Here is a 24,031-nt window from a genome sequence, read left to right on the forward strand (position 1 = left end):
AAGACATAGGTCTGACCTTCAAGGAGCTCAGACTAACAGGGATATAAGATACCAATACAGTTAACAATAATATGCAACATTAAGTAGATTAGGATCTTGTGAAATACTTTGTGAGGTTTGAGGGGGAAGGTTGTTACCAGCTGTACTCCCAACCATATCCTTGACCTCCTTACTAACAGTAAATGACTTAGTTTCCTTTTCTTCTAAGATCATTTATAATAACTGCTATGAACTCCCTCAATGTAATTTCCTCACTTGTAAAAATGAAAGGGTTGAACTAAGGTCCCTTCACACTCTAAATTCTTATGAACCTATATCTCCCTTCTTTTATTCCTCATTGCTTCTAAGCATCATCACCAACCAACTCTTTTCTTCCCCCCCCACACCACAGAAAAGTTAACTCTCCCTCATTCATCATAGTCTCATTCAATTCAATTCAGTAAACATTTATTAGGCACTTCTTATATGCCAGGCACTATGCTAAGCACTAGGGATACAAATATGTCCCTGCCCTCAAGGAGCTTACAGTCTCATGGGGGAAGAGGATTTAGAAACTGGAAAGGGGAAGATAATGGGGTACCAAGTGTGGGGACATCCTGTTCCTTAGAGTTCAAACCAAGCAGAACTGTAGATGGAAAGTAGAGAGTTCTTCCACCTTGTATAGTGTTCCTACCCTTTCTATTACACTTCCTCCTTCCATATTCTTGCTTCACTTTGCCTGGATTAGGAACTGATTCAAGGCTTGCTATTGTGATGTTAGCATTAATCCCCTCTGTGGGTTCTTACAAACACCAAATTTGATTATTGTCTCAATCATTGAAAATTTAATGGTTTCTAGACTTAGAGTATATTTTAAAATGTGCTTTTTAACATCTTTGAAAATCATTGCTTCAGTACTACTCTGCAAATTATTAAGACTGAAAGTTTAAAAAAAGATTTAGTTTATGTTTCATTAGAATCTCAGGAGGAGATGGTGCTTTTAAAAATATGAATTAGAAAACAAATTATGCTTAATTTATACAATTTCTTTAAACTTAGAAGGGCCATCCAAGCCTTTTGCTAATTGTTGTTAGTGAAGAAAAGAATACATTGGCTCTGTTATTAAAGGAATGAAGTCATGTAGTTGTGACACTTAATGTCAGCACCCTCTGCTCCTGGTTGCCAGCTTTTCCTTGTTCTGTTGCATTAGCCAATGCTTGGTGTATCAAAGATTCTGTGCATAACAAAGATTCAAAATGAGAATAGTAACAGGATGCATTTTAGCCTTGAGCTGGCAAATGTTGGGAACATATGTGATAAGACAGATATTCAGACTGATGCAATTATATTTATTGCTAGGTGGACGCAAATGAGGCAGACTTAGCAGATGAATCCACCTTCGAGTCTCAGTACTCTCCTGAGGATGAGGACACCTTCCAAGCCTCAATGTTAGCTCTCCATGGCAGTGCCTGCAGCAGTGGCCTGAACTATAGCCTCTCTATTCCATCATCTCCTCCTAAGGTAAAAAAAAAACAAAACGTAATTTTATTGATGGGGGAAACCGTTATTATAATTATCTGAAGGTCAGTGTTTATGTCTGGCTGCTGAATTCAATGTAGAGGCTTTCTGTTTTTGCAGTTCCATCTGCTCATGGCTTCATTATCAGATTAAAGTACAATTTCATTAGGGAGCGTTGATTGGATACCTCTCAGATCAGTAACACACTGTTTATATCTAATATCTGTGAGGCAGTGTGACAGGCACACAAGGGTTCAAAGCTATGATTTTTATTTTCACAACCCAGAAGGATAAAATATTTGAAGACAATTTGAAAAATTCCAGTTGTATTTCCATGTTTCTTAAGAAATAATGAAATACTCATTTCACAAATAAATGGCTGTAAAATTGATTTCTTAACAAGTAATAAATAGATTTCTTGTATTTCTATATTTGTATACTGTTCCATATTCTGTGTAGTATGACACATAGTCAACAACAATAGTTTTCAGGGAAAATTATGATTATAGTTGTTTTACCTTTAAGCTATGGTGAGTTTCAAAAATGAAGTTATTTTGAATCTGTGGGCAAGGTGGTGGAGAGCAAGAACAAAGAACTTATTTACCTAATTGGCCCTGTGTAGGCAGATGGCATTCTAGACCCTGAGTCTTTTTTTCTTCTGTTCCATGCTTTTGGTTTGAAGTATTTTTGATTTTGATTCGATTCAGCAGTCCTTTGTTTGAATTGAATTGAAAATTACACACTATGGAAGGTAGTAAAATAATGGAAAAAATACTAGATTTCAAGCTGAAGGAGTGAAGTTTGGGCCCTAGTTTTCCAGTGACATGTAAGACTCTGGGCAAATCATTTGACCTGCCTAGTCCTCATCTTATTATATAAAATGAAGGAATTAGGCTTATTAAACTCTGTGGTTGGCCCTTCTAAACTAAATCTGATAATATTATGTGAAATAAAAACCTCCAACTATGTTATTAAAATATCAAGAAAGTAGGCCTTTAAATATTATGAAGATAGAAAAAATAACTAACTGATATTATCTTTGGTGGTTGTGTATATGTATGTGTGTATTTATACATGTATATAAATTCTGGCATAGATTTTGTGTGGGTATCAACATTTTTCCTTTTTAGTTATGCATTAATTTTTGGCCACAACCTTCCCAAAGATTTTCCCCTCATGTTCAGGCTGCAAATGATGCTGGGCAATTTCCTTGGATTGGTTTGCAAGGTCTCATCTTGAATGGAGCAGCTGCTCCTGTATCACCACACCTGAGACTGTCTGTCTGGTTGTATCCTTCCTGGAAGAGATTCAGCCTTTACCGGCCTTGGGGCTGGAATCTGAGTTCATCTCCTAATGGAATCTCCTAATCCACAACACAGCACATTTCTTCATGCCAGTGGGACAGATTGCATTGTTTAACTTAGTAATTGTTACTTAAAGGAATTACACTATCTGCATACTGAGAAGCATATATTTTACAGGACATGCTGGCAGTATGTAGTACAACATATTGGCTTACCAAAGTCTTCTGTTTTCATCTCTCTCCCTCTTTTTCCCTTCTCTTTCTGAGCAGTTTACTTCATTGTTGCAATGAAATTTGGCAAGCTGGCCTATCAATCGAAATAAGTAAATAAGAAAACAACAAAGAATACATTAATGGGACTATTTAAAAACACACTGAGAAACTTCTGCCGGTATTCAATTTAATTTTTTTTTAGAGTAGAACAGTTCATGAACCATAGTGATCTTGGCAATTGTAATATATTTGGTTTTGGGCCAAAATTTGTTTTATAAATGGAAAAAGATGTCCAAATTTTTTTTTATCATAGGTAAGAGGGTATCATATTTGTGAAGAAACTCAGAGGTCATTTAATTTAAAGGGTAATCACGTCTATAACATCACTAATAAATAACTGTCCAGTCTCTACTTTGAAGTTCTGCAGTGGATGGAGGGAGGGTCACTATCCCTTTAGCCATCCCATCCTATGCTTTTAAAATTGTTAACTATATTTTCTTTTTATATTATCTTCATTTCCAAACATTTATCTTCCACTCTTCTTAGGAGAGCCATCCTTTGTAATATTTTTTTTAAATCAAGAAGTGCAGAGAGGGGGAAAAGCAGTTTAGCAAACATAGACAACATCATTTGAGTCTAACACACAGCTGATATTCAGTGTTCTGTAACTCTTGTCTCCCATCCCTACAAAGAAGTGAGGGAGGAGCATTTTATCCTCTCTAGGGCCACCTGTGATTATTGTTTTATTTTTTTTTTGTTTATTGATCTTTCCATTTGTGTTGCTGTTTTCATGTTTTATATGTTGCTTTACTAGTTCCACTTGCATCACTTTGCCACAGTGCACGTAAAGCTTCCTGTACTTTTCTGTGTTCTTCATAGTCATCATTTCTTATGATTCAGTACCATTCTTTTACCTCAATGTATCGCTATGTGTTTAGCTATTTATCAGTCAGTGAGCATCTATCTACTTTGTTTCTAGTTCTTTGCTACTGCAAAAGGTGTTGTGAAATCTCATTGTTAAGGAGTTTTTCTTTATATCTTACCTAAATTTGCCTTTCAGCAACTTTAAAATATTGCATTGAGTTTTGCCTTCTTGTGTCAAGAAGATCAAGTCTTATTCCTGTTTCACATGATGTAGCCTTTTAGATACTTGAGTATTATCATGTTCTCCCCAAGTCTTCCCTTGTACAGGCAAAACGTGTGCTCATTTCCTTCAACTAACCCTCATATGGAGTGGTCTCTAATTTCCTCAACATTTTGATTATTCTGCTATGGATTTCCTGTAGCTTTTTTTTTAGTAGGCCTTTCTAAAATATTCTACAGAATACTCTAGATATAGTCTGACTGGGATAGAGTACTGAAAGGTTGTATGGGGTGTTTAGAGAGGACTGGTGTCTCTGGCCTTGCCAAGCCCTTTTCAGGGCTGCTCGTCTATCCAACTGTCACCTGTGGCTCCAAGAAGCTGTAGCATGTCCAGCAGTCACATCCTGGTAAATGGTCTTGACAGACAGACTGAGCCAGGTTGAGAGTAACTGACAAGCCTCAAACTTGTTGGTGAGTTAGAAGAATGTTTACCTCAAGTATATAAAGACATCCCCCAGCAGAATGGGCAGATGGGAACAATTTGTTCCAACAGTCATGAAGATGGCTAAAGCAGATGCTGTGGAGCGCTTAGAGTCAGACATCAAAGATGTCAAGATCATCCACCGTATCTCGGATCATTGCCAGTCATCCTGACTTTCATCTTGCCATTGGACTTCAATGACTCTGGAAGAGAGAGTGAGGCTGACGATCTTGTACAATTCTGCCTTGCTTAAATCCAAGTTCACACACAAGTCATCACCCTGTGATTTTCTTGGTTCTTTTAGAAGGATGACAACAATAACAACTTCCCTCCTTTTAAAAATTATGCCTCTGTTGTTACCTAAGATCATATTAGGTGCCATGTTACTTCCTCATAGCAATCTTTCTGTCTGCTCAAACCTTTACACCTTTTTTTAAAAGATAAATTGTCTAGTTATGACATCTCCATCTTATACTTATGCATTTGGTTTTTTGAATAGTACTTTATATTTACCCCTAATAATTTTCATCTCATTAGATTCAGCCCATAATTCTAGCATATCAAGATCTTTGAAACTTGATTCAGTCATTCATTGTGTTAGCTATTCCTTCCAGTTTTAACCTAATACTTCAACATATTGAAATCTCATTTTACAGATTTAATAGGGATCTTATCTTCATCTTCATCCAAATTATTGATAAAAATATTGTTGAATGACACTGGCTCACTCCATTAACCATATCTGTCCAAATTGTCATTGTCTCATAAATGATTATCCTTTACTAGACAAATTCACCCACCACTCTCCTTTTTTATCTGCAAGCATAAGATGAGAGATTCTAAAGACCCTTGCTGAAATCTGGATATGCTTATGGAATTCTCCTAATCTGTCTAATAACCCCTTCAAAATTGGAATAGTGTCAATATGTTATGACCTACTGTTGATTGTGGTTCTTAATGATTACTAATTTATTTTCTCTGCATTCAAAAAGCATCCTTTAAATAATATATTCTAGAATTTTGCCATGAATCAGTCATACCCATTGATTTATAGTTGAAGACTTTAGCCACTTAAAAAAATCAGAACGTGAACTTTTTTTTACAGTCCTTTGTTCCCTGTCTCTCTGTCTGTGTCTGTCTGTCTGTCTGTCTCTCTCTGTCTTTTTTCTCTCATTCTTCATGATTTTTTTAGATCTTGCTGACAGTGCTTAGTCAGGCTTAAGACAGGTGGTTGTTATAATAATCCAGGTATCCAGGTAAGAGGTAATGGAGGACTAAACTAGAGTGGTAGATGTGTGATTAGAGAAAAAGATGAAGTATTCAAGAGAAATAGAGATAGAAATAACAATATTTGACACTGAGGTTATAAACATGAGTGACTGGAAGGATTGGTGGTGCCCTCAGTAGTGTTGGGGAAACTTAGAAGAGAAGGTGAGTTTGAGGTAAAACACATTGAGTTCTATTTTTAACATGATGAGTTTGAAATCTCTGTGGAACATCGTCTTCTAATGTTCTTGAAGGAATACCAGAGCTGAGGAGCAGTCAACTAGGCAGTTCTTGAAGGAATACTACAGCCCAGGAGAGCAAATATGGATAAATAGATGTGAGAATCATTGACATAGAGATGATAATTGAGCCTATGGGAGCTATTGAGGACACCCAGTGAGAGAACATAGAGATAAAAGAGAAAAGAGAGAAGCCAGGGCTGGTTTGTGGGCATGACATAGATTATGAAAACTCAAAGAATACCAGAAAGAAATGTTTAGATCTTTAGGAGGAAAATCAAGAGAAGACATTGCCCCAAAACTCAGTAGTAGAGGGTAGTGAATGATGTCAAATATTGCAGAGAAATAAAAGATAAGGAAATGAAAAAAACAAAGTCATTTGCTCATTTGTAGTTGTAGTGAATTATTAGGGCAGAAACCAGCTTGCAAACAGTTTAGTAGAGAGTGAGAGGAAAGGAAGGAGGGGTATTGAGTGTAGAAGACCTTTTCAAGGAGTTTGGCTGAGAAAGGAAGGAGAGATAAAAAGGACTATTTCTGGAATAATGGAATCTGGTGAGGATCTTTTAAGGATAGGAGAGACTTGAGCATATCTGTAGATAGCAGAGAAAACTAGTGAAAAGGGAAAGAATGAAAATTCGTGGGGATAGTAGTTGGGGTAATCTTCAGGAGGGAAGATTGGATCAAGCATTATGCAGAGAAGTTTTCTTTGTTGAAGATAAAGGCTCCGTCTTTGACTATTAGAGAAGAAGAGGAGATAGTGGAGCTTAGGCATCAAGATCTGGCAGGTTTGGGGGTTTTTTTGTTGTTATTTTTTTTGTTTGTTTTTGTTTTTGCTGTTTTTTTTTTTTTACTACACTAGAATATTGTTCTGGGCCTGATTACTTGAAATTATTAAGGGCAATAAGCTGCTCTATTTTCACCACCTCATTTATCCTAGATTTCAAATAAATGTTAAACTTTTTTTATCTCTATTTCCTAGTTCAGAAAGCATAGGGAATGTCACCTTGTAGGTGGTACAGCAAGAAGTCTATTGTCCTTGGATCATAAGTAGGCGGTAAAGTATTAGAGAACTGGAAAGATAGGAAAGAGCCAGATCATGAAGCCAAAAAAATTCAAAGTTAAATAGGATTTTTTATTTGATTCCGAGTGAAATAGAAAGTCATGGGAGTTTTTGAGTAGGGGAGTGACATCGTCAGACCTACTCTTTAGGTATATCTCTTTGGCAGCTGAGTGGAATATAGACAGGAGCAGGGAGAGACTTAAGGCAGGGAGACCAAAAAGAAAACTTAAAATATTTCAGGCCAGTAAAGATAAGGGGAGATAGAGGAGAGATGGTGTGAAGGTATAAAGGATAAGACATAGATATATATGGAAATATGTACAAGTGAGTAGTCAAGGATGACACTAAAATTATGAGCCTCAGTGCCTGGGAGAATGGTATATCCTCCATAATAGAGAAGTTTGGAAAAGGGGGAGATTTGGGGGGAAAAAGTGATGAGTTCAATTTGGGAAATGTTGTATTGGAGATGTTTATGGGACATCAAGTTCAAAATGTCCAGTTCAAATTGATTACTGTTCCATACTAAATGAACTCTAAGGTATTTCCAATTATTGACACTTTTATTTTCACCACCTATGAGTGATAAATGAAAGGAAAGTATAGTGTAATTTTTGAAAACCCCAGTTATTTTTTAAACCCTTGAAATTACTCAGTGATGAACTCTAGAGTTCACTGTTAATTAGTAGCAGAAAAAGGACTTTTAAGCTAGTTATTTTTATTCTAATTCCATTGTTTTTCCTACTATACCATGCTATCCCTCTAACAAAGAACTTTTCCCTTCCGATCTTTATCTACCTTTTGCCTTCCCAGGTTTATTTATATTATAGTCATAATAATGGAAATTATTTTTTATATGTCAGTTATGTCATTACTAACTTGGAAAAAAATGTCATCCTTTAATTCAGACAGTCTCGTCTTTGGAAAAAGAATGAATGCATAGTATAGTTCTATAGCTCATTAAAATTGGAAGATAATATAATAAAGGAAGAATAGAAACTTGGAACAGCTGTGTTTACTCAAAATAGTAAAAAATATTCAACAAAAAGTGTAGAAGAAGAATTTTGTAGTGTATTAGATATTAACAATAATAGTTAAAATTTATGTGATGCTTTAAGGTCTGCGAAGCACTTTACCTACATTATCTCATTTGATCTTCACAACCACCATATGAGAAAAAATGGTTGTATAAACCCCATTCTACCGAGAGATGAAATGACTTGCCCAGGGTCACACAGTTCCTAAGTGTCTGAGGAAAAATTTGAACTCAGGTCCACCTTACTCCAAGTCTAGCACTCTATCCTCTATGTAACCCAAACTAGAAGAAAAGCAGAAAGATGTCTATTTTTTTTCAAGAATTTTAAAAGAAAGTTTGATAGTTCCACAGGGTCCTCCTTCCCCAGGTTTCAGTAACTTAGCGATAAGTCAGCTTTTTATTGATAAATTTTGTTAAAATGCTGTACAGTGACCTAAATGAATTCACAATTAATTGAACCACAAAAGTACAGTCCTTGAAAATAGCTCTGTAAAACCATGAAAGGAAATACCCTATACTTCATTAATTTGCTGGCATATAAGATTAAATATAAGTTGCTCAGTCTGACATTCAAACCCCTTCACAATATGATGTCTATTTAGCTTTCCATGCAAATTTTGTATTTCTCCCAGTTATGTGTGTTATACTCTAAACAGTTTTCTAATAGTTTTTCTCCAAATTTAGCATTACTTTCCCAACGTCTAGAATACCTTCTCAATTCAACTCTGCCTGTTAGAATGCCTAACTTTCTTCAAGGCAGATGACACCCCATATATGAAGCTTTTCCTGGTCTTATAAGTTGTTAGTGCTTTTTGTCTCTTAAAATTATGTCATATTTTCTCTGTACATATTTTATCCTTCCAGTAGAATGAAAAATCTTGGAAGGTAGGGAATGTTTGTCTTTGATCCCTCCTTCCTTCCATTACCTTGCACAGGGCCTTGTATATAGTAGATGCTTAATAAATGTCTATTGAAATGAATTCTTTATTTTTGTTTTATAGTATTATATGATTTGTCTTGCAGCTTCTTGAAATGGGAATTGATTCCTTCAGGCTGCTAGTAAAATTATAATTTTGACATTGAAGCTCTGATTTTTTTTTTTTTTGCGGCTACGTTTCTGAGTGAGCTAAACTTAGAATTTCTCTCCATTAAGATCCACTAGAGTCTATCAATTTGTACTCTACTGTCTGTTTCCAAAAATTCCCAGAAAATACATGCTTTCCTGGAGCGTGGTTGTGGATTTCTTTTGAAGAGCAATAATTCTCAGATTGTCTCTCTGAATTCTGTATTTTACTTCTGTTGTTTTATTTTGAGGAGAATTTAAGACTTTTTGCAATGACACTGTTAAAATAATTTTTGTCCTATTATTCTGCCATCCCTGAATATTAGTGTTTCATCTATGCATATCCAGGCCTTAGATTTCCACTGTTTTTAAGCTGTCACTCATATTCTTCTTCTTATATTTTTTGATTGATCTTATTTTCATAATGATACATGGCAGATCTTATATGTTTCTTCTTGAGTTCTAAACACTCCAAAGATTTAGGGCAGTGACTTCATTCTTGCTTCTGTGGGTCCAGTTATTAGAGCAATCCTTTTCTTCTGGGGATTTCTTCTCCTTTGCTATTTTTATTCTACTTATTTATTCTATTAGCTCTTTTTTTTACTTTTTCAGTATTTCTGTTAATATTCCCAAATATAATTATTTTCCTTAAGAGAATTCCACTTATTTCCGCTCTTTTATTGTTACTGAAAAAAATTCCTATTTGACCAATTTGTTATTGTTTTGAGATGATTGTGAGGCAGGGGAAGATTGGAATTAGTCACCACTACTCAAGGAGCCATCTTGTCAGAACCCTCTCCACACCCTAACATATTAGATTATGTTGATGGGTAGTTATAACTTATGTATTCCACTTTTAAAATGTAGGGAATTGGGGGAGGCATTTGTTAAAAATTCTAATTCCTTTTTATTCAACTTTACCCATTGGGGGACTATAAGACTATCTCACTTGTAGGTACACATTAACACAGATTTTTGAAATAAATTAATTTGGAGATGAAATTGTGTTAGAGGATTGTAGAGTTATTTTTGAAGCTCTTATAAAAAATGCCTTTCTTTTAGCCCATAAGACTCAAAAATAAAACTGATTTGGCATTTGAGCAGCATGAACATTTCTGAGGTAGGCGTATGTTGTCTGTTGTGTTGACTAGCTTTTTCTTTTCTTTGTATCTATATTAACTCTTTGTTGAGCATGGCTTAGGGACATGTAATTTCCAGTAAACTTAACCTAGGATGGGGCTTTCTCTGATGTTTTTCTAACTACAAATTTTAGTGTCTTTCACTTCTTGAGGGTATATTTTTAAATGACTTCTACATAATTTGAAAGTCATGCAGCGGTATTAGATATGTTACATCAGTTAACTTTAATAAGTCTATTTGGTTTTTCATTGTGAATACAAAATTAAGTAGTTTAAAGTAATGAAACAGCAAATTATTTTATAGGAATTTCATCCTATATTACAATATAATCTATTGTTTTCCTCCACTCTTTATGTAACAGTTCATAATGGCTTTGGTAGTTAGAGAACAATAACAATAGTTAGCTAGCATTTATACATTAAAACTGTGATTTACATATAAGAAAGTACTTCACAAAACCTTGTGAGGGCACTTGTACAAATATTAGTATCTTTTTTTTTTACAGAGGATAAAATTGTAGCCCAAATTTAATTTAGCTAGCAGATGTCAAAACTAGGAACCACATGACATTTGCACAGAGCTTTAAAATTTTGAAAATGCTTTATATACATCATTTCATTTGATTTATCATCATGACAGCCCAGCAAAGTGAATACTATAGGTGCTATATTATTATCTCCATCTTATAGATGAGGGCTCAGAGTGATTTGCCTGTGGTTACATAGTTTGAGGCAGGATTTGAACCCAGTTCTTCTAAATCTTGCCTTCTATCAACTACACCATTCTGCCTCTGTCGCCATTCAGTAAACTTGTCAACAAACATTTATTGTCTACTCCATGCTAAGTTCTGGGGATACAAAAAAAGGCAAAAATAGCCTCTGCTCTCAAAGAGCTCATAGTTTAATGTGGGAACAACATACAAACAACTATGTATGAGCAGGAGGTATATGGGACACATTGGAGTTAATCTCAGAAAGAAGGCACTGTGATTGAGGCTTGAGAAAGTCTTTTTGCAGAAAGTAGGGTTTTAGTTGAGATTTGAAAGAACCAGGAGGTGGAGTTGAGAAGGGGAGCATTCCAGGGATGGAGGACAGCCAGTGAAAATAGACAGAGTTGGGAGGTGACATGTATGCAAAGAACAGAAAGGAGACTGGTGATACTGAATCTCAGAGTATGTGGACTAGCTAAGGTGTAGAGTATGAAGGGATAGACGTTTGAGACCTAATCATATTCCTCCAGATAATCCTTATCTTATCCTTTATTATTTCTTGTGTTTGGGCCATTTTTAATTGAATTGAGAGGTTTAAGTCAAGGACTGATGCAGGATTTCAAACTATCCAGCATCATCGCTATCCTCTGTTAAGAGCTCTTAACCTAATTTGTGTTATGGACCCTTTGGCATGGCATGGTGTGGCATAAAACCTGTGGACCCTTTCCTGGAATAATGTTTTTAAATGCATAAATGAAAAACATAGGATTATAAAGGAAATCAGTTATATTGAAGTAAAGATGCAATTTTTTCCCCATCTTAGATCATGGACCTCCAGGTTAAAAACCTCTGCCTTATGTGAGTTTTTTCCTCTGTTGGAATAGAAAAGCTTGTTAGTTTTATGATTGAAAGTATAGAGAGAAGAGGAAATGACAATGAAAAATGGTGTACACACATACATGAATGCATATATAATATCAAAATGCATATATATTTTATACACACACATATTAGAATGGAAGAGACATTAGAGATCATCTAGTTTGAGGCCTAGTAATATTAGGTTGTAGATATCCCTGGGGTCACAAAGCTAGTTCAAGGCACTGTCAGAAATGGAATCTAGATTTCCTGACTCACTTGTCCAATGCTTTTCCCCCATTAGACCTGAAAAAAGTTTTTTGCCAAAATAATTCTTTCTTTTTCTGACTTAGGGAAGTCTCAGTCAGTTAAAATGTACTGTGTTTAATTCAGTTCAACTCAACTAACATAATAAACACCTAATATGTATGGGGTGCTGGACTAACTTCCAGAATTACTGAGACAAAAAAATGAAACATGTATTGCCTTCAAGGAGCTAATGTCACTATCATATTGATTATTATCCATATTTAAAAATATTAATGCAGTGGAATTTAGGAATATAAATTAGTTACTTTTCTAAAAAACTCATGGAAGACTCTCTGTGGAATAATTTTGTCCTGGGTATAACTGTATAGATACCCTGAGGCTCTGTAAAGTAAGGATTGATTCAGAAGAGTCCAGTATTTAGCTGGTCTTGCAAGCAGCACATGATAGAAGATCCACTCACTAAAACATATGCTTTGTTCCATATGGTTTGCAAAAAATAATAGTATTCAAAAGAAGTTAAGACAAGAAGAACATCCAGTAAGCAGAAGGCTTCAAAGAGAAGGGCTGCATGTTAGTTAATACTTTTTGAATACTTAATGATTATGTTGTATTATCTCCATCTTATTACTTTAAAATTGTAGTTTTAAAAACCATACTCTACTACAGAGTTGATTAATCGATTTATGGTTATGGTTCTTGATTTTTTTTTAATTAGGATACTGATGAAAATTCTTCTGATCTGCTGCTTGATTTTCAAATGTCCAGTGAGGATCTATACAGTAAGAATCTGATTCAGAGACAAGATGAAAACATATCTTCAGTGGACTTGAGAATGGAAGCTTCTTCTAGCTTTACCAGCACAGATCTCCTGCCTGCACCAGCTATTGATAACCTTACTGAATGTGAAAATGCAGAGATTTGGACTGAATCTCAACTAGCCAATGAAGCATTTTCCAGTGCAAAACTTTCTTCATTTATGCTTCCTGATTCTATTGGACAAGTAAAATCCTTTGTTTGTTGCAGATTTTGTATTGTAGTTGGGGGTGGGGTACTAAGCACTTCTTTTATGCATGCATAAGGTTAGGGGATTATAAATTTAGAGCTAAGAGATACTGTAGTATATTGCTTTCATTTTACAAATGCAGAAATTGAGGCCTAGAAAAAGTAAGTGATTTGCAACAAAGAGCAGGGGTAGGATTTGACCTGGGTGCTCTGACTCTAAATCCAGCAATCTTTCCAGTGAACCAGATTAAGTATCACTTTATTGATTCACTGAGTTCTAGAAAACTGCCCCATTTTAGTTATTGTCTTGGTGAGTTAAACCTGAAAAAATTGGAGAATGTCCCTGATGTTGAAATCATATTTCCAAGTTCTTTTTTTTTTTTTGTTTGTTTTCACACGTCTTGTTTTTCTTCTGGCCAGAAACCAGAACCCATTACGGCAAAGGACTCCCTGGATTCCTCTGATGAATGTGCTACATTCCACAATTTATCCAAACAGTCATTTGAGAAGACTATTATCATAGCAAAAGGCAATTCTAGCCTAGGTAAGTGCTAGCCATTTTCTGTGTATATGTGTGTATGTGTTTTATATGTGCATAGTGAATCTTAAGCAAAAATTTTCTTTGGTTGCATTTTATGGATTTATGCCAGTACTATTAGGCTCATAGAAAGTTCTACAATTTCTTTTCTAAAATGAGAAAATAGATGATTAGTACTTTTTTATATAAATCGTGGTCAAATTGGTTAATTCATGCTTGTATTTTCTCCCAGATGATTAACCACTTTGTTGAAAGACTTTATTTCATACTGGTATTTGTGCATATTTCTCTTAGTTATTTAAAGGTGTTCATTTTTATGAAAGTAAAAATTATATCAGTAATGGAATTTATAGAAAATGAAGTTAGTAATTTACAATTCTAGATTATTTGCGAAACTAAATTATTAGTTTCTTTAAATGTTGGCAGTTATAAGTAAATTGCTTGGTAGAGTGAGTCCTTCTGAATATTTAACTTACTCTGTTCATTGAAATAGCATCTAAAATGGCAGCTGGATGGGCCACAGGCAAAATCAAATATCTATTAGCTGGTCCCTTGGCGTGCTTCATGTACATTACTGTCCATAAGGCATTGTAGCTTACTGTAATATACAAATACAACAGTCCTTCAGATTGGGTCAAAGAGTAAGAAGATTCATACGAAGAATACTTTCATTTGGCAACAGAAGGTAATGGTTAAAATAAGGAAAATGATCCAGTTTTTCTCCTTGTTCTTCATTGCCTTCATAGACGTGCTTCTTACAGAGAAGAGAGGTTTAGCCTATCACAGCTCAGACAGTAACAGTATAATCGGAGAGACTGGGTTTGGTGGTGTTAAAGGATAGCAAGAGACTAAGAGAAAGGTGAAGGATCAGGAGCCCAGAGTTAGAAATATGAATGGCTGCCAGATGATGGGGTTGCTCAGCATGAACTAGTGCTGACTTTCGGGTTTTCTGAACCCCTTTGTTCTTAGGCAACCTAAGAGCTTTTCGTTCTTCTCCACTTCTTGACCCTTTGAAAGGATTCACGTGCAGGGGCTTCCAATGTGCATATATGAAGGAAGGGGTACAATTACCTACTGAATTTGAGTTTCCATGGAGAGGTCGACATGGTCCAAGACTGGCTGGGTTGAGTCTTGAGGTGTTGGTTAAGCTACCAAGTCTCAAACAGTCTCTTCATCAGAGCTTCCTGCCTCATTTTTGAGGGCATGGTTCTTACAAACAGGCTTCCTAACTGAAGCTCTGAAGTCAGCTATATATCACATACTAAAATATCACTCTACAAATGTGAGCTACTACTGTGATGTGATGTAAGTATGTACGTTGAGAATTATTTCAAGTCTCAAAATGCATCTTGTTTTACACTCTACTTTAGTGATGCCAGCTATGTAAGATTGGTACTTTCAGATCTTCCCATTATTCCTCAATAATGGAATAAGTACACAATGGTGTTAAAATATTTTTTGCCACTGATACATTTAGAATTCATGTGTGTACGATTCTCATGATTGATTTCCTTATTATATAGACTGGTTTTTTTTTGAGTTTAAGCCCCCATCACACCCTCAGAACCTACTCTTTTATTTACTTTTTTAGGTCAGCCTCCCTAAAGCAGTGCCTTTCTGTTCTGTGTGCCAGAATTTAAGATGTCCTTTGAAGCTAAATAGATCTCATTATAATGGCTTAGCCAGAACAAACCTTTGAGTCTGCGTGCCTTGCTCTTACATTTTAACATCTGTTTTTGATATTTATATTAATCAAAAGAATTTGCTGAGTGTGTATCATGTTCAGAGTACTGTGTTAGGTGCCCTGGGGGCCTACAAAGGAAGAAATGACCTTTGCACTCTCTCTATCTCTCTCTCTCTGTCACACACACACACACACACACACGCACACACACCCCTTAAAATGAAACGATAAACATATGAATGGATCATCATATAACAAAGAACCCATTAATGTAGTGTGCAGTGAGAATATGAATAGGGATGCAGAAGTAAATGGTTGGGAAAGAGAGCCCAATTGTATAAAATTCAAGGAAAAGTGATTTTGAGCTGTGTTTTGAAGATGGCCTAGATCAAAAATCATGGAAATACTATATTGTCAGGAACCTCTGTGGCTTTCCAGTTCAACTTCTATCTAAACAAGAATCCTGTCTGAGACCTACCCAACAAATGGCCTTTCAGCTTTTGTTTGAAGTAAGTCTCAGGAAGAATTTTCTCTACTAAGGCAGCCAATTCCACTTTGACAGAGCTTATTGTTGTTAAGATGTCTGTTTTCCCCATATCAAGCCTAAATTTGCCTCTGATATTTCTGTACATTGTTTCGAATTTTGTCCTTGGTAGCCAAGCAGAAGCGACATAATCCCACATCTACAGGCTATCATGTCAAATATTTGAAAACAGTTTTCCTTTACTCGCTAAGTGTTTTCTTTAGATGATACTCCCCTCCCCATTTCCTTAATCATTTTGCATAAGGCAGAAATTTAATGCCCTTTGCCATCCTGGTTGTACTCCTGGATGCTCTCCAGCCTATCAATGTCCTTCTTAAAATATGGTACCTAACACTAATCAAAGCAGAGTAGGACTGGACTATCACTTCACTGATCTTGGCCACTGTGCTGCTTCTAATGTAACCTAAGGCCCTGAGATTTTACTTGACCACCATATCAAAGTATTGACTCATTGATTCGCTAACACTCCCATAAAATTGTCAGATGAACCGCTGCCTATATACTGATCATGCTTGTCTTCTACTAGTGAAGTTGATTTTTTTAACCTAAGTAAGGTTACATTCATCTCTATTAGGTTAGATCTTAATCAGTTCTATACAGTGTTCTAAACTCTCAAGGTCTTTTTGACTCCTAATCTTGTAATCCAATATGTCAACTTTCCTCGGCTTCTTATCATCTTCAATTTTGAGACACGTACTATCTGTGCATTTATTGAAGTCCTTGATAAAGAGGTTAAACAGTGCCAATCCCTCCTTCCGAGATAACATCGAACCACAACTCTTTGGATTTGGCCATTCAACTGGGTCCAAGTCCATTTAATTGTACTATTTAGCCTACATAACTCCATCTATTAAAATAAGATTAGAGATTTTGTCAAATACTGTACTAAAATTTAGTTACACTATAGCTATTGTATTTCCCAGCTCAACTAGTCTAGTAATTCTTCCCAAAAGGAAATGAATTATTAGTCTGATATGACCTATTCCTTTTTTAATATATATGTATATATATACACATACATATATGTTACATGTAAAATTTAATATTCTTTTTTTAAAATTTTGAGTCCCAAATGCTCTCCATGTCACCCTTCCTCCTACTCCTTGAGAAGGCAAGCAATGGGATATCAATTATACATGTGAAGTCCTACAAAACAAATCATATTTCTGTATTAGCCGTATTGTGAAAGAAAACACACAAAAAGACCAAAAAAAATAGAGTTAAAAAAATGCTTCAATCTACACTTGGAATTCATCACTTCTCTCTTTGGAGGTAGCATTTTTCATCATAGGTCCTTTGGAATTGTCTTGATATTTGTATTAATCATATTAGCTAAGTCTTTCACAGTGTATCATCATTATGGTATTGCTGATACTATGTAAAGTGTTCCCTTGATTCTGCTCACTTCACTTTGCATCCGTTCATATAAGTCTTCTCAGGTTTTTCTGAAATTATCCTGTTCATCATTTCTTATAGCTCTTGCTCATTATTTCTATATTACAATAGTAATCCATCACAGTCATATACCACAACCTTTTGGTAAACCTATTTCTAATAAATAGGTCCTAGATAGCTATATGGTAGTTAGGTGGCACAATGGATAGAGTTCAGGGCCCGGAGTCAGGAAGACTTATCTTCTGAGTTTAAATTTGGCCTCAGACACTTACTAGTTTTGTAACCCTGGGCAAGTCACTTACCCCTGTTTGCCTCAGTTTCCTCATTTATAAAATGAGCTGGAGAAGGAAATGGCAAACCACTCCAGTATCTTTGCCAAGAAAACCCCAAATGGGGTCACAAAGAGTCAAGCACAACCCAAACAACTGAACAACAACAAAATTCCTAAAAAAGCTATTCTGGCTTTTTGTGATCACTACTTCCTTTTCCAGATGTTCATTAACCTTCTCTTTGCAAATAAAATCTAGAGTTTTTTCCAGAAGCAGAAGTCATGATTACTGGCTTATAGTTTGCAGATTCTATTTAATTTTCCCTTTAAAAATGGAACAATGCTTTTCTTGCCCTCCATTATTTTCAAAAATCATTGGCAGTAGTTAAGAAAACATATCCTCCAAGTGGAAAGAAAGGGAGATGATAAAAATCATCTATGAAAAGTCATAGAGATGGGAATGAATATACCATATTTAGGGAAAAAGCATACAGATTAGACTTCAATTAAATTGAATAAACATTTATTGAGCGTCTAATGTGTGTTCTGTGAAATCCTATTTTAGTGCTGTTAGTGAACCTGGTTTCTTGAAGGTATGCCAATAGGGTAAAAGTCCTGGCGCATTCCACCATGTTGGAAGAGCTTAAACAAAGTATTAAAATTTAGACTGACTATACCTTAACAAATAGTACGTGATTGGTTACTGATAAAGGAATCAAATCAGAATCAGCTCTCTGTGTCTCCACTCAGATCATAGATGAATTAAAGCAAAACTGAAAATGTTACATTAGAAGAAAGCTAACACTATATGTCTTGAACCTATTAACAGTTATATCATTCAATTAATTAGAGATATGCATTATGCTACCAACACGTCCCAGATACCATGCTAGGTATGGGTGATACAAGTACAAACTTGTAATAACTCAACAGGCTCTTGAACCAACTGTATATATTAATCTAGACAACAGGCACGTTTTGCATCATTGTTTTATTTCTATTCACAGAGCCAGAATTCTGGATCAGGCTCTCATCACCCCTTGGCTAAACTATTTCAATAGCCTCCTAACTGGTGTCTTTCTTTCAGTCTCTTTCATTTTCAATCCATTGTCCAAACATTTGCAAAAATTACTTTCCTAAGGCATTGCTCTGACTATGTTACTCTACTCATTGGTTCTTTCTTGCTTCTAGAATTACTACAATATCTTCAGTCTTACATTGAAGGCTCTCAAAAATGTCTCCTGACTCTATTATCAGATTTATTTCACATAGCTGTCATTCATCATTCTGTGTTGAAGCTCAACAGGTATACTGGTTACTGGCTTTTTTCTGAACTCACATTCCACTCTCCACCTCAGTGAACCTGCACGGTTCACGAACTTGCAGTCTCTCCTCAGCTGCACTTTGAAGATTCTGTAATGTTCATTGCCCAGCTCAAGTGCCACCTCCTGCAGAGAGCCTTAGTTGTTAGTACCCCTCTCTTCCTCAGAGTACCTTGCATATCCTTATCTGTGAACATGTTTTGTTCTCTTATGAAAAAGTTCTTTGGGGGGAGGAATTATTATTTTTTAAAATTTTATACCCCTAACAAATTCTTTGGGGGAAGGAATTATTGTCTTTTAAAAATTGTGTATCCCCACTTCCTTCCAGATACTCTGTACTTAATATTTATTGATTTGAATAGAATGAAATAAAACTTGTCATGGAGTAGAAATTTTCCATAAAAGAGTACTGAGAAATAAGGTTGGCAAAGAGTGAGGGCTATTTGATAGAGAGCTTTGAATGTTTGATTAAGAAATTAGATTGATACAGTAGGCACCTACTGTCCATTGAATAAGTAATGGGTAGAGGGTAGTGTGTGTTGGAAATAGCTGGTGCTAATGTCCTTAACCATTCAAGAGAGATCTAGAATTCTAAGACATTAATTAACTAGTTGTTAAGCATGTTCCAGGACCTTACATTCTAGCAGAGGAAATGGAACATAGTATCTCTCACCTGTGTTCCCTAATTTATGTTAAATTAAACTTTGTACATTTAACTGTGAAATAAGATGCAGTGGCCAGCACTGAGAAAATTAAGTTGTCATGGAATTTTTCAATATGTGTTGTGAAAGTCTGTTGCATTAAATTCATTGCATAAAAGTGTGCCTTAGCACAATACTTGTGGCTGAAAGAATCCAGCAGGATTTTCTATTCATAAAATCCAACCTGGATTCACATAACCCTGTGAATTGATGTGCTCCTTAACCTTATCTTTGTAGGAATCAAGCTTATTTCTGCACTCTTGTTCCCACACTGTTACCTGTGAAGGATGTAGAACATATGGTAGAGGTCATGTAGGGAGTGGGAATGCCTGTCTCTGTGATATTTTGTGTACTTGTGCAGAATTCTGCAGGCTGCTGAATCAATGATTACACTCCAGAGTTTGGGCCAGAGGGAGCATTGTCCTCCTTTGCAGTAAGGGGATTGCACAGGGGAAAACCAAGCAGTTTAATTGAAGGAACATATACTAAGTATCTCTTCTTGGAAAGAAGATATCATTGTCTCTGGTCTTCATAAAGCACTATATTGAATAAAAATTTTAATAGTGTCTGGGTCATAGAACAGTGCTCTGCAGAAGTAGGTGCTTAATTAATGCTTGTCAAATGAATGAATTTATAGGTAATTGCTTTAAATATATCAAGTGTTTTGGAAGAGCATTGTTTAAGTAACTCAAACACTTAATACAAAATTTTCCCTAAGCAACATTTACCTATTTGAACTGATGAATGGAAAGAGCCCAGAATACTTGGGTATCTTAACCATTCTAAAATTAAACTTTTGTTGTTGTTATTGTAATGGAAAACATATACTTGCATTTATTTAACGCTTTCTAATAGGATATATAATTTCCTTTTCAAATACACAGAGCCTGCAAAGTATGGAGGGAAGCAGGCTGGATTTATCCTAGTTTTGCCATTTATTTCTTGTGTGACCTTAACCAAATTTATTTAACCACCCTGGGACTTATTTTCCTCATCTGTAGAAAGAGAGTTAGTATAAATGACCTTTTAAGGCCTCTTCAAGATCTAGATCTGTAAACATTTTAACTTAAGTTTACCTAAACATTTTTTCTTAATGAAAGGTACCATTTTTAAAGAAAATCTTTTCCTAAAAGTTTTCAAAGTTTTTTTTTAGGAATGTTAATTACATAGGTCATCATCAAAAACTGAATGCAAGCCAATGCTTACCATGAAATCATAATTTACAAATTCATTGATTCATTTACATTATGCATCTCTTCTCAGATTAATGTAAATTAATAAAAATAAAATATACAAAATTACTAAGGAAACCAAATATATTGAAATATAGTTATCAAATTATTATCATCATCATTGTTATTATTATTATTATTTTTTTTAGACAGTTGGGGTTAAGTGACTTGCCCAGGGTCACACAGCTAGTAAGTATCAAGTGTTTGGTCTGAGGCTGGATTTGAACTCAGATCCTCCTGACTTCAGGGTCGGTGCTCTATCCACTGCGTCACCTAGCTTCCCCTATCAAATTATTTTTAAAAAACAAACAAGTTCATGGACCCTGGATTTCTAGAATTTCTGTATTAGATAATACAAATTAGTGAATTTAAGTAAACTAGCTTTCATTTGTAATAATATATTTATGAAGTATCCTTTTATAGTACAAAGAGGGCATTTCTCCTTTTTAAAATTTCTTTGTTTTGTTTTTACAAACATTTGATATTTCTCCCCACCACAACTACAATCCCCCAAAAGAAAAGAAAGCTTTTGTAATAAACATACATAGCCTACCACATTGGGCACATCCAGAAAGGCATATCTCATTATGTGTTTTAATTTCATCATCTCTTTTGTAGATGATGCATGACATGTTTCATATTCTGTCCCTTGGACTCAGCATTCGTTATTGCTTTTGTTAGAGTTCTAAAGTTTTTCAAAGTTTTTTGTTTTTCCTCTCTGTTATGTTATCATTGTATATCTTGTTCTAGTGATGCTCATTTCTCTCTGAAGCAGTTCATAAAGATTTTTCCAATTTCCTCTGAAATTTTCCATTCAATCATTTTTAAAAATGGAATAATAATGTTGCACTACTACAGTTTGTTTAGCCATTCCCCAATAGGAGGGCAGCCCCTTAGGTTCTAGTTTTGCCTTTTATGAAAATAGCTGCTATAAATAACTAAGTGCCTGTCTGCATACATACATATCAGTACCTTTCCTCTTTCTTTGATCTCTTTAGGGTATAGGCCTACTAGTATTATAGCAAGGTGAAAGGATATACACAATTTAGTAACTTTTGGAGCTTAATTCTAAAGTGCTCTCCAGAAAGTTTGGTCCAATTTACAGCTCTATCAGTAGTGTGCCTGTTTTCCCATAGCCCCTCTAACATTTTCATTTGTCTCCTTTTGCCATCTCAAAGAGGCCTTTTTTTTTTTTTTTTTTTTTTAGTTAGGCAGTTGGGGTTAAGTGACTTGCCCAGAGTCACACACAGCTAGGGAGTATTATGTATCTGAGGCTGGATTTGAACTCAGATCCTCCTGACTCCAGGGCCAGTGCTGTATCCACTGTGCCACCTAGCTGCCCCTCAAAGAGGACTTTTTGCAGTATCAGAAGAGACCCACTGAGTCCATACTATGTTGTATTCAGACTTGGAAGTTAAAGCATTCCATCTGACTTAAGCTAATGAATAATTATTTTTTACAGCACAACCACAACTCACAAGTATATTCATCTTAATGCTTGGATCAGAGCATTGGCCCTCGTGGGTCTTCGAGAACATAAAGCCCCATTCATAAGAACCCACTCATTATAATAACATTTTAATGTCACCTTATTTAATTTTTGTTTTGTGCATAGTAAATGAAAAGACTTCACTTGGAAGTTACAGTCAGCAGGCGAGAGAAGGGAAGTGAAGTCATACTCCAGGAAGAGAGACTTATCCATCTTTGTCTTTTCAGGGTGGACATTATGTGCCGCTCATGTAAGGAAGGTCTTTGGTGGTGATCAGTCACTGGTGTAGTCTAAATTATCAGCCTTCAAAGGGGCAGGGTGGAGTGCAGTGACCTTGAAAGAAAAGTTGATGTGATATTGATAGTCCTTCCATTCCTTGGAGTCTTTCTTTCTGTTTTTGCTTTTTTTTTTTTGGTGAGGCAATCAGGGGTAATGACTTGCTCAGGGTCAGCCAGCTAGTAAGTGACAAGTATCTGAGGCCGGATTTGAACTTGAGTCCTCCTGACTCCAAGGCCAGAGCTCTATTCACTGTGCCACCTAATTGCCCTGTAGGTTCTCTTTCTAGTCTGCAGTATCTCTTGGCTTGAGAAGACATGCAGTGGCTCTTCTGTGTGTATTTACCAGGGATTTTCTTGTGGAAGCAGGACTTAACCTTATTTGGGTTGGGGCAGAGGGGAAGAAATCTGAAGATTTGGGCAAAAGGGCACACCAAATGGAGTAGATAATCTGACAGTGACAAGATGAATGCGTTCTGACGGAGGTGTCTACTTTTTGCCTGACTCTGCTAAGGCCTTCATCAATCACCTTTGTTCATGCCTGCTTCAGGAGTGATAGCCTCCAACAGTAGCAAGCCATTTTGTGTTTTGATGTATTTTTCCTTTTTTTTTTTTTCCATTTGAACTCCCTTTCCATCTTGAGACCCTGTGTTTCGCTAATACGGCCACAACTTTGCACACAGAGCTTAGCTGCTTTTAATTTTAAAGTAAAAGTTATGTCAGGTAAGGTTTAGTACTGTTGAAAGCTGCTGCTGTGCCAACAAATTCATTTAGATCTGGCATTGTGTTCCTTTTAATGTCATCAACTGTGACTTGCAGTAGCACTTTAAACCCAAATCATGACATTGTTAGCTTTCATTTTTGATTAAATAATCTATACCAAAATGATTAAACACTTGGAAAGCAGTAAAAGGTAAAAATACCATTGCACTTCTTAATGTAGGGGAAACCTTTGAAGCATCAGTAGTTTCATTGCTACTCTTTGGACTTGTGGTTAAGATGCTTTGAGGACATCCAGGTAGAGATTTCTAGTAGTCAGTTGGTTATATAGAAATGAAGTTCAGAAGAGAGATTAGAGCCTGGATGTGTAGGTTTGGGAGTCATCTGCAGAGAAAATGGTTAACTCCCCAAAGGAAAGAATATATAGAGAAAAGAGAAGACGGCTCAGGACAGAACCTTGAGGGATAACTGTAATTAGTGTGTGGATAGAGGATGATGCATCAGCTTGGGGCCTAAGAAGGAGTAATTAGATAGGTAGGAGTAAAACCAATATAGAGCAGTGTCCCAGAAACCCAAGGGAGGAGATTATACAAGAGGAAGGAGCGGTCAACAATGTCAAAAGCTGCAAATAGGTAAAAATGATGAG

General features: G+C 35.7%; 1 protein-coding gene across 15 annotated transcripts in view; it reads left to right on the forward strand.

Annotated features, from left to right (window-relative positions):
• Nucleotides 1–24,031, forward strand: part of MPDZ (multiple PDZ domain crumbs cell polarity complex component) — a 218,252-nt gene that overhangs the window by 108,025 nt on the left and 86,196 nt on the right. For 14 of the 15 annotated variants that reach the window (XM_027862857.1, XM_027862856.1, XM_027862854.1 and 11 more), the window contains 3 exons: nt 1,339–1,500; nt 12,931–13,215; nt 13,638–13,761. In XM_027862857.1, coding sequence (XP_027718658.1) covers nt 1,339–1,500; nt 12,931–13,215; nt 13,638–13,761 — 571 coding nt within the window. The remainder of the gene's footprint in view (nt 1–1,338; nt 1,501–12,930; nt 13,216–13,637; nt 13,762–24,031) is intronic. The other variant, XM_027862867.1, reaches the window with a different exon arrangement.

Source organism: Vombatus ursinus, unplaced genomic scaffold, assembly GCF_900497805.2.
Source record: "Vombatus ursinus unplaced genomic scaffold, bare-nosed wombat genome assembly UNPS02014770.1, whole genome shotgun sequence".
In the NCBI taxonomy this organism is placed as follows: domain Eukaryota; kingdom Metazoa; phylum Chordata; class Mammalia; order Diprotodontia; family Vombatidae; genus Vombatus; species Vombatus ursinus.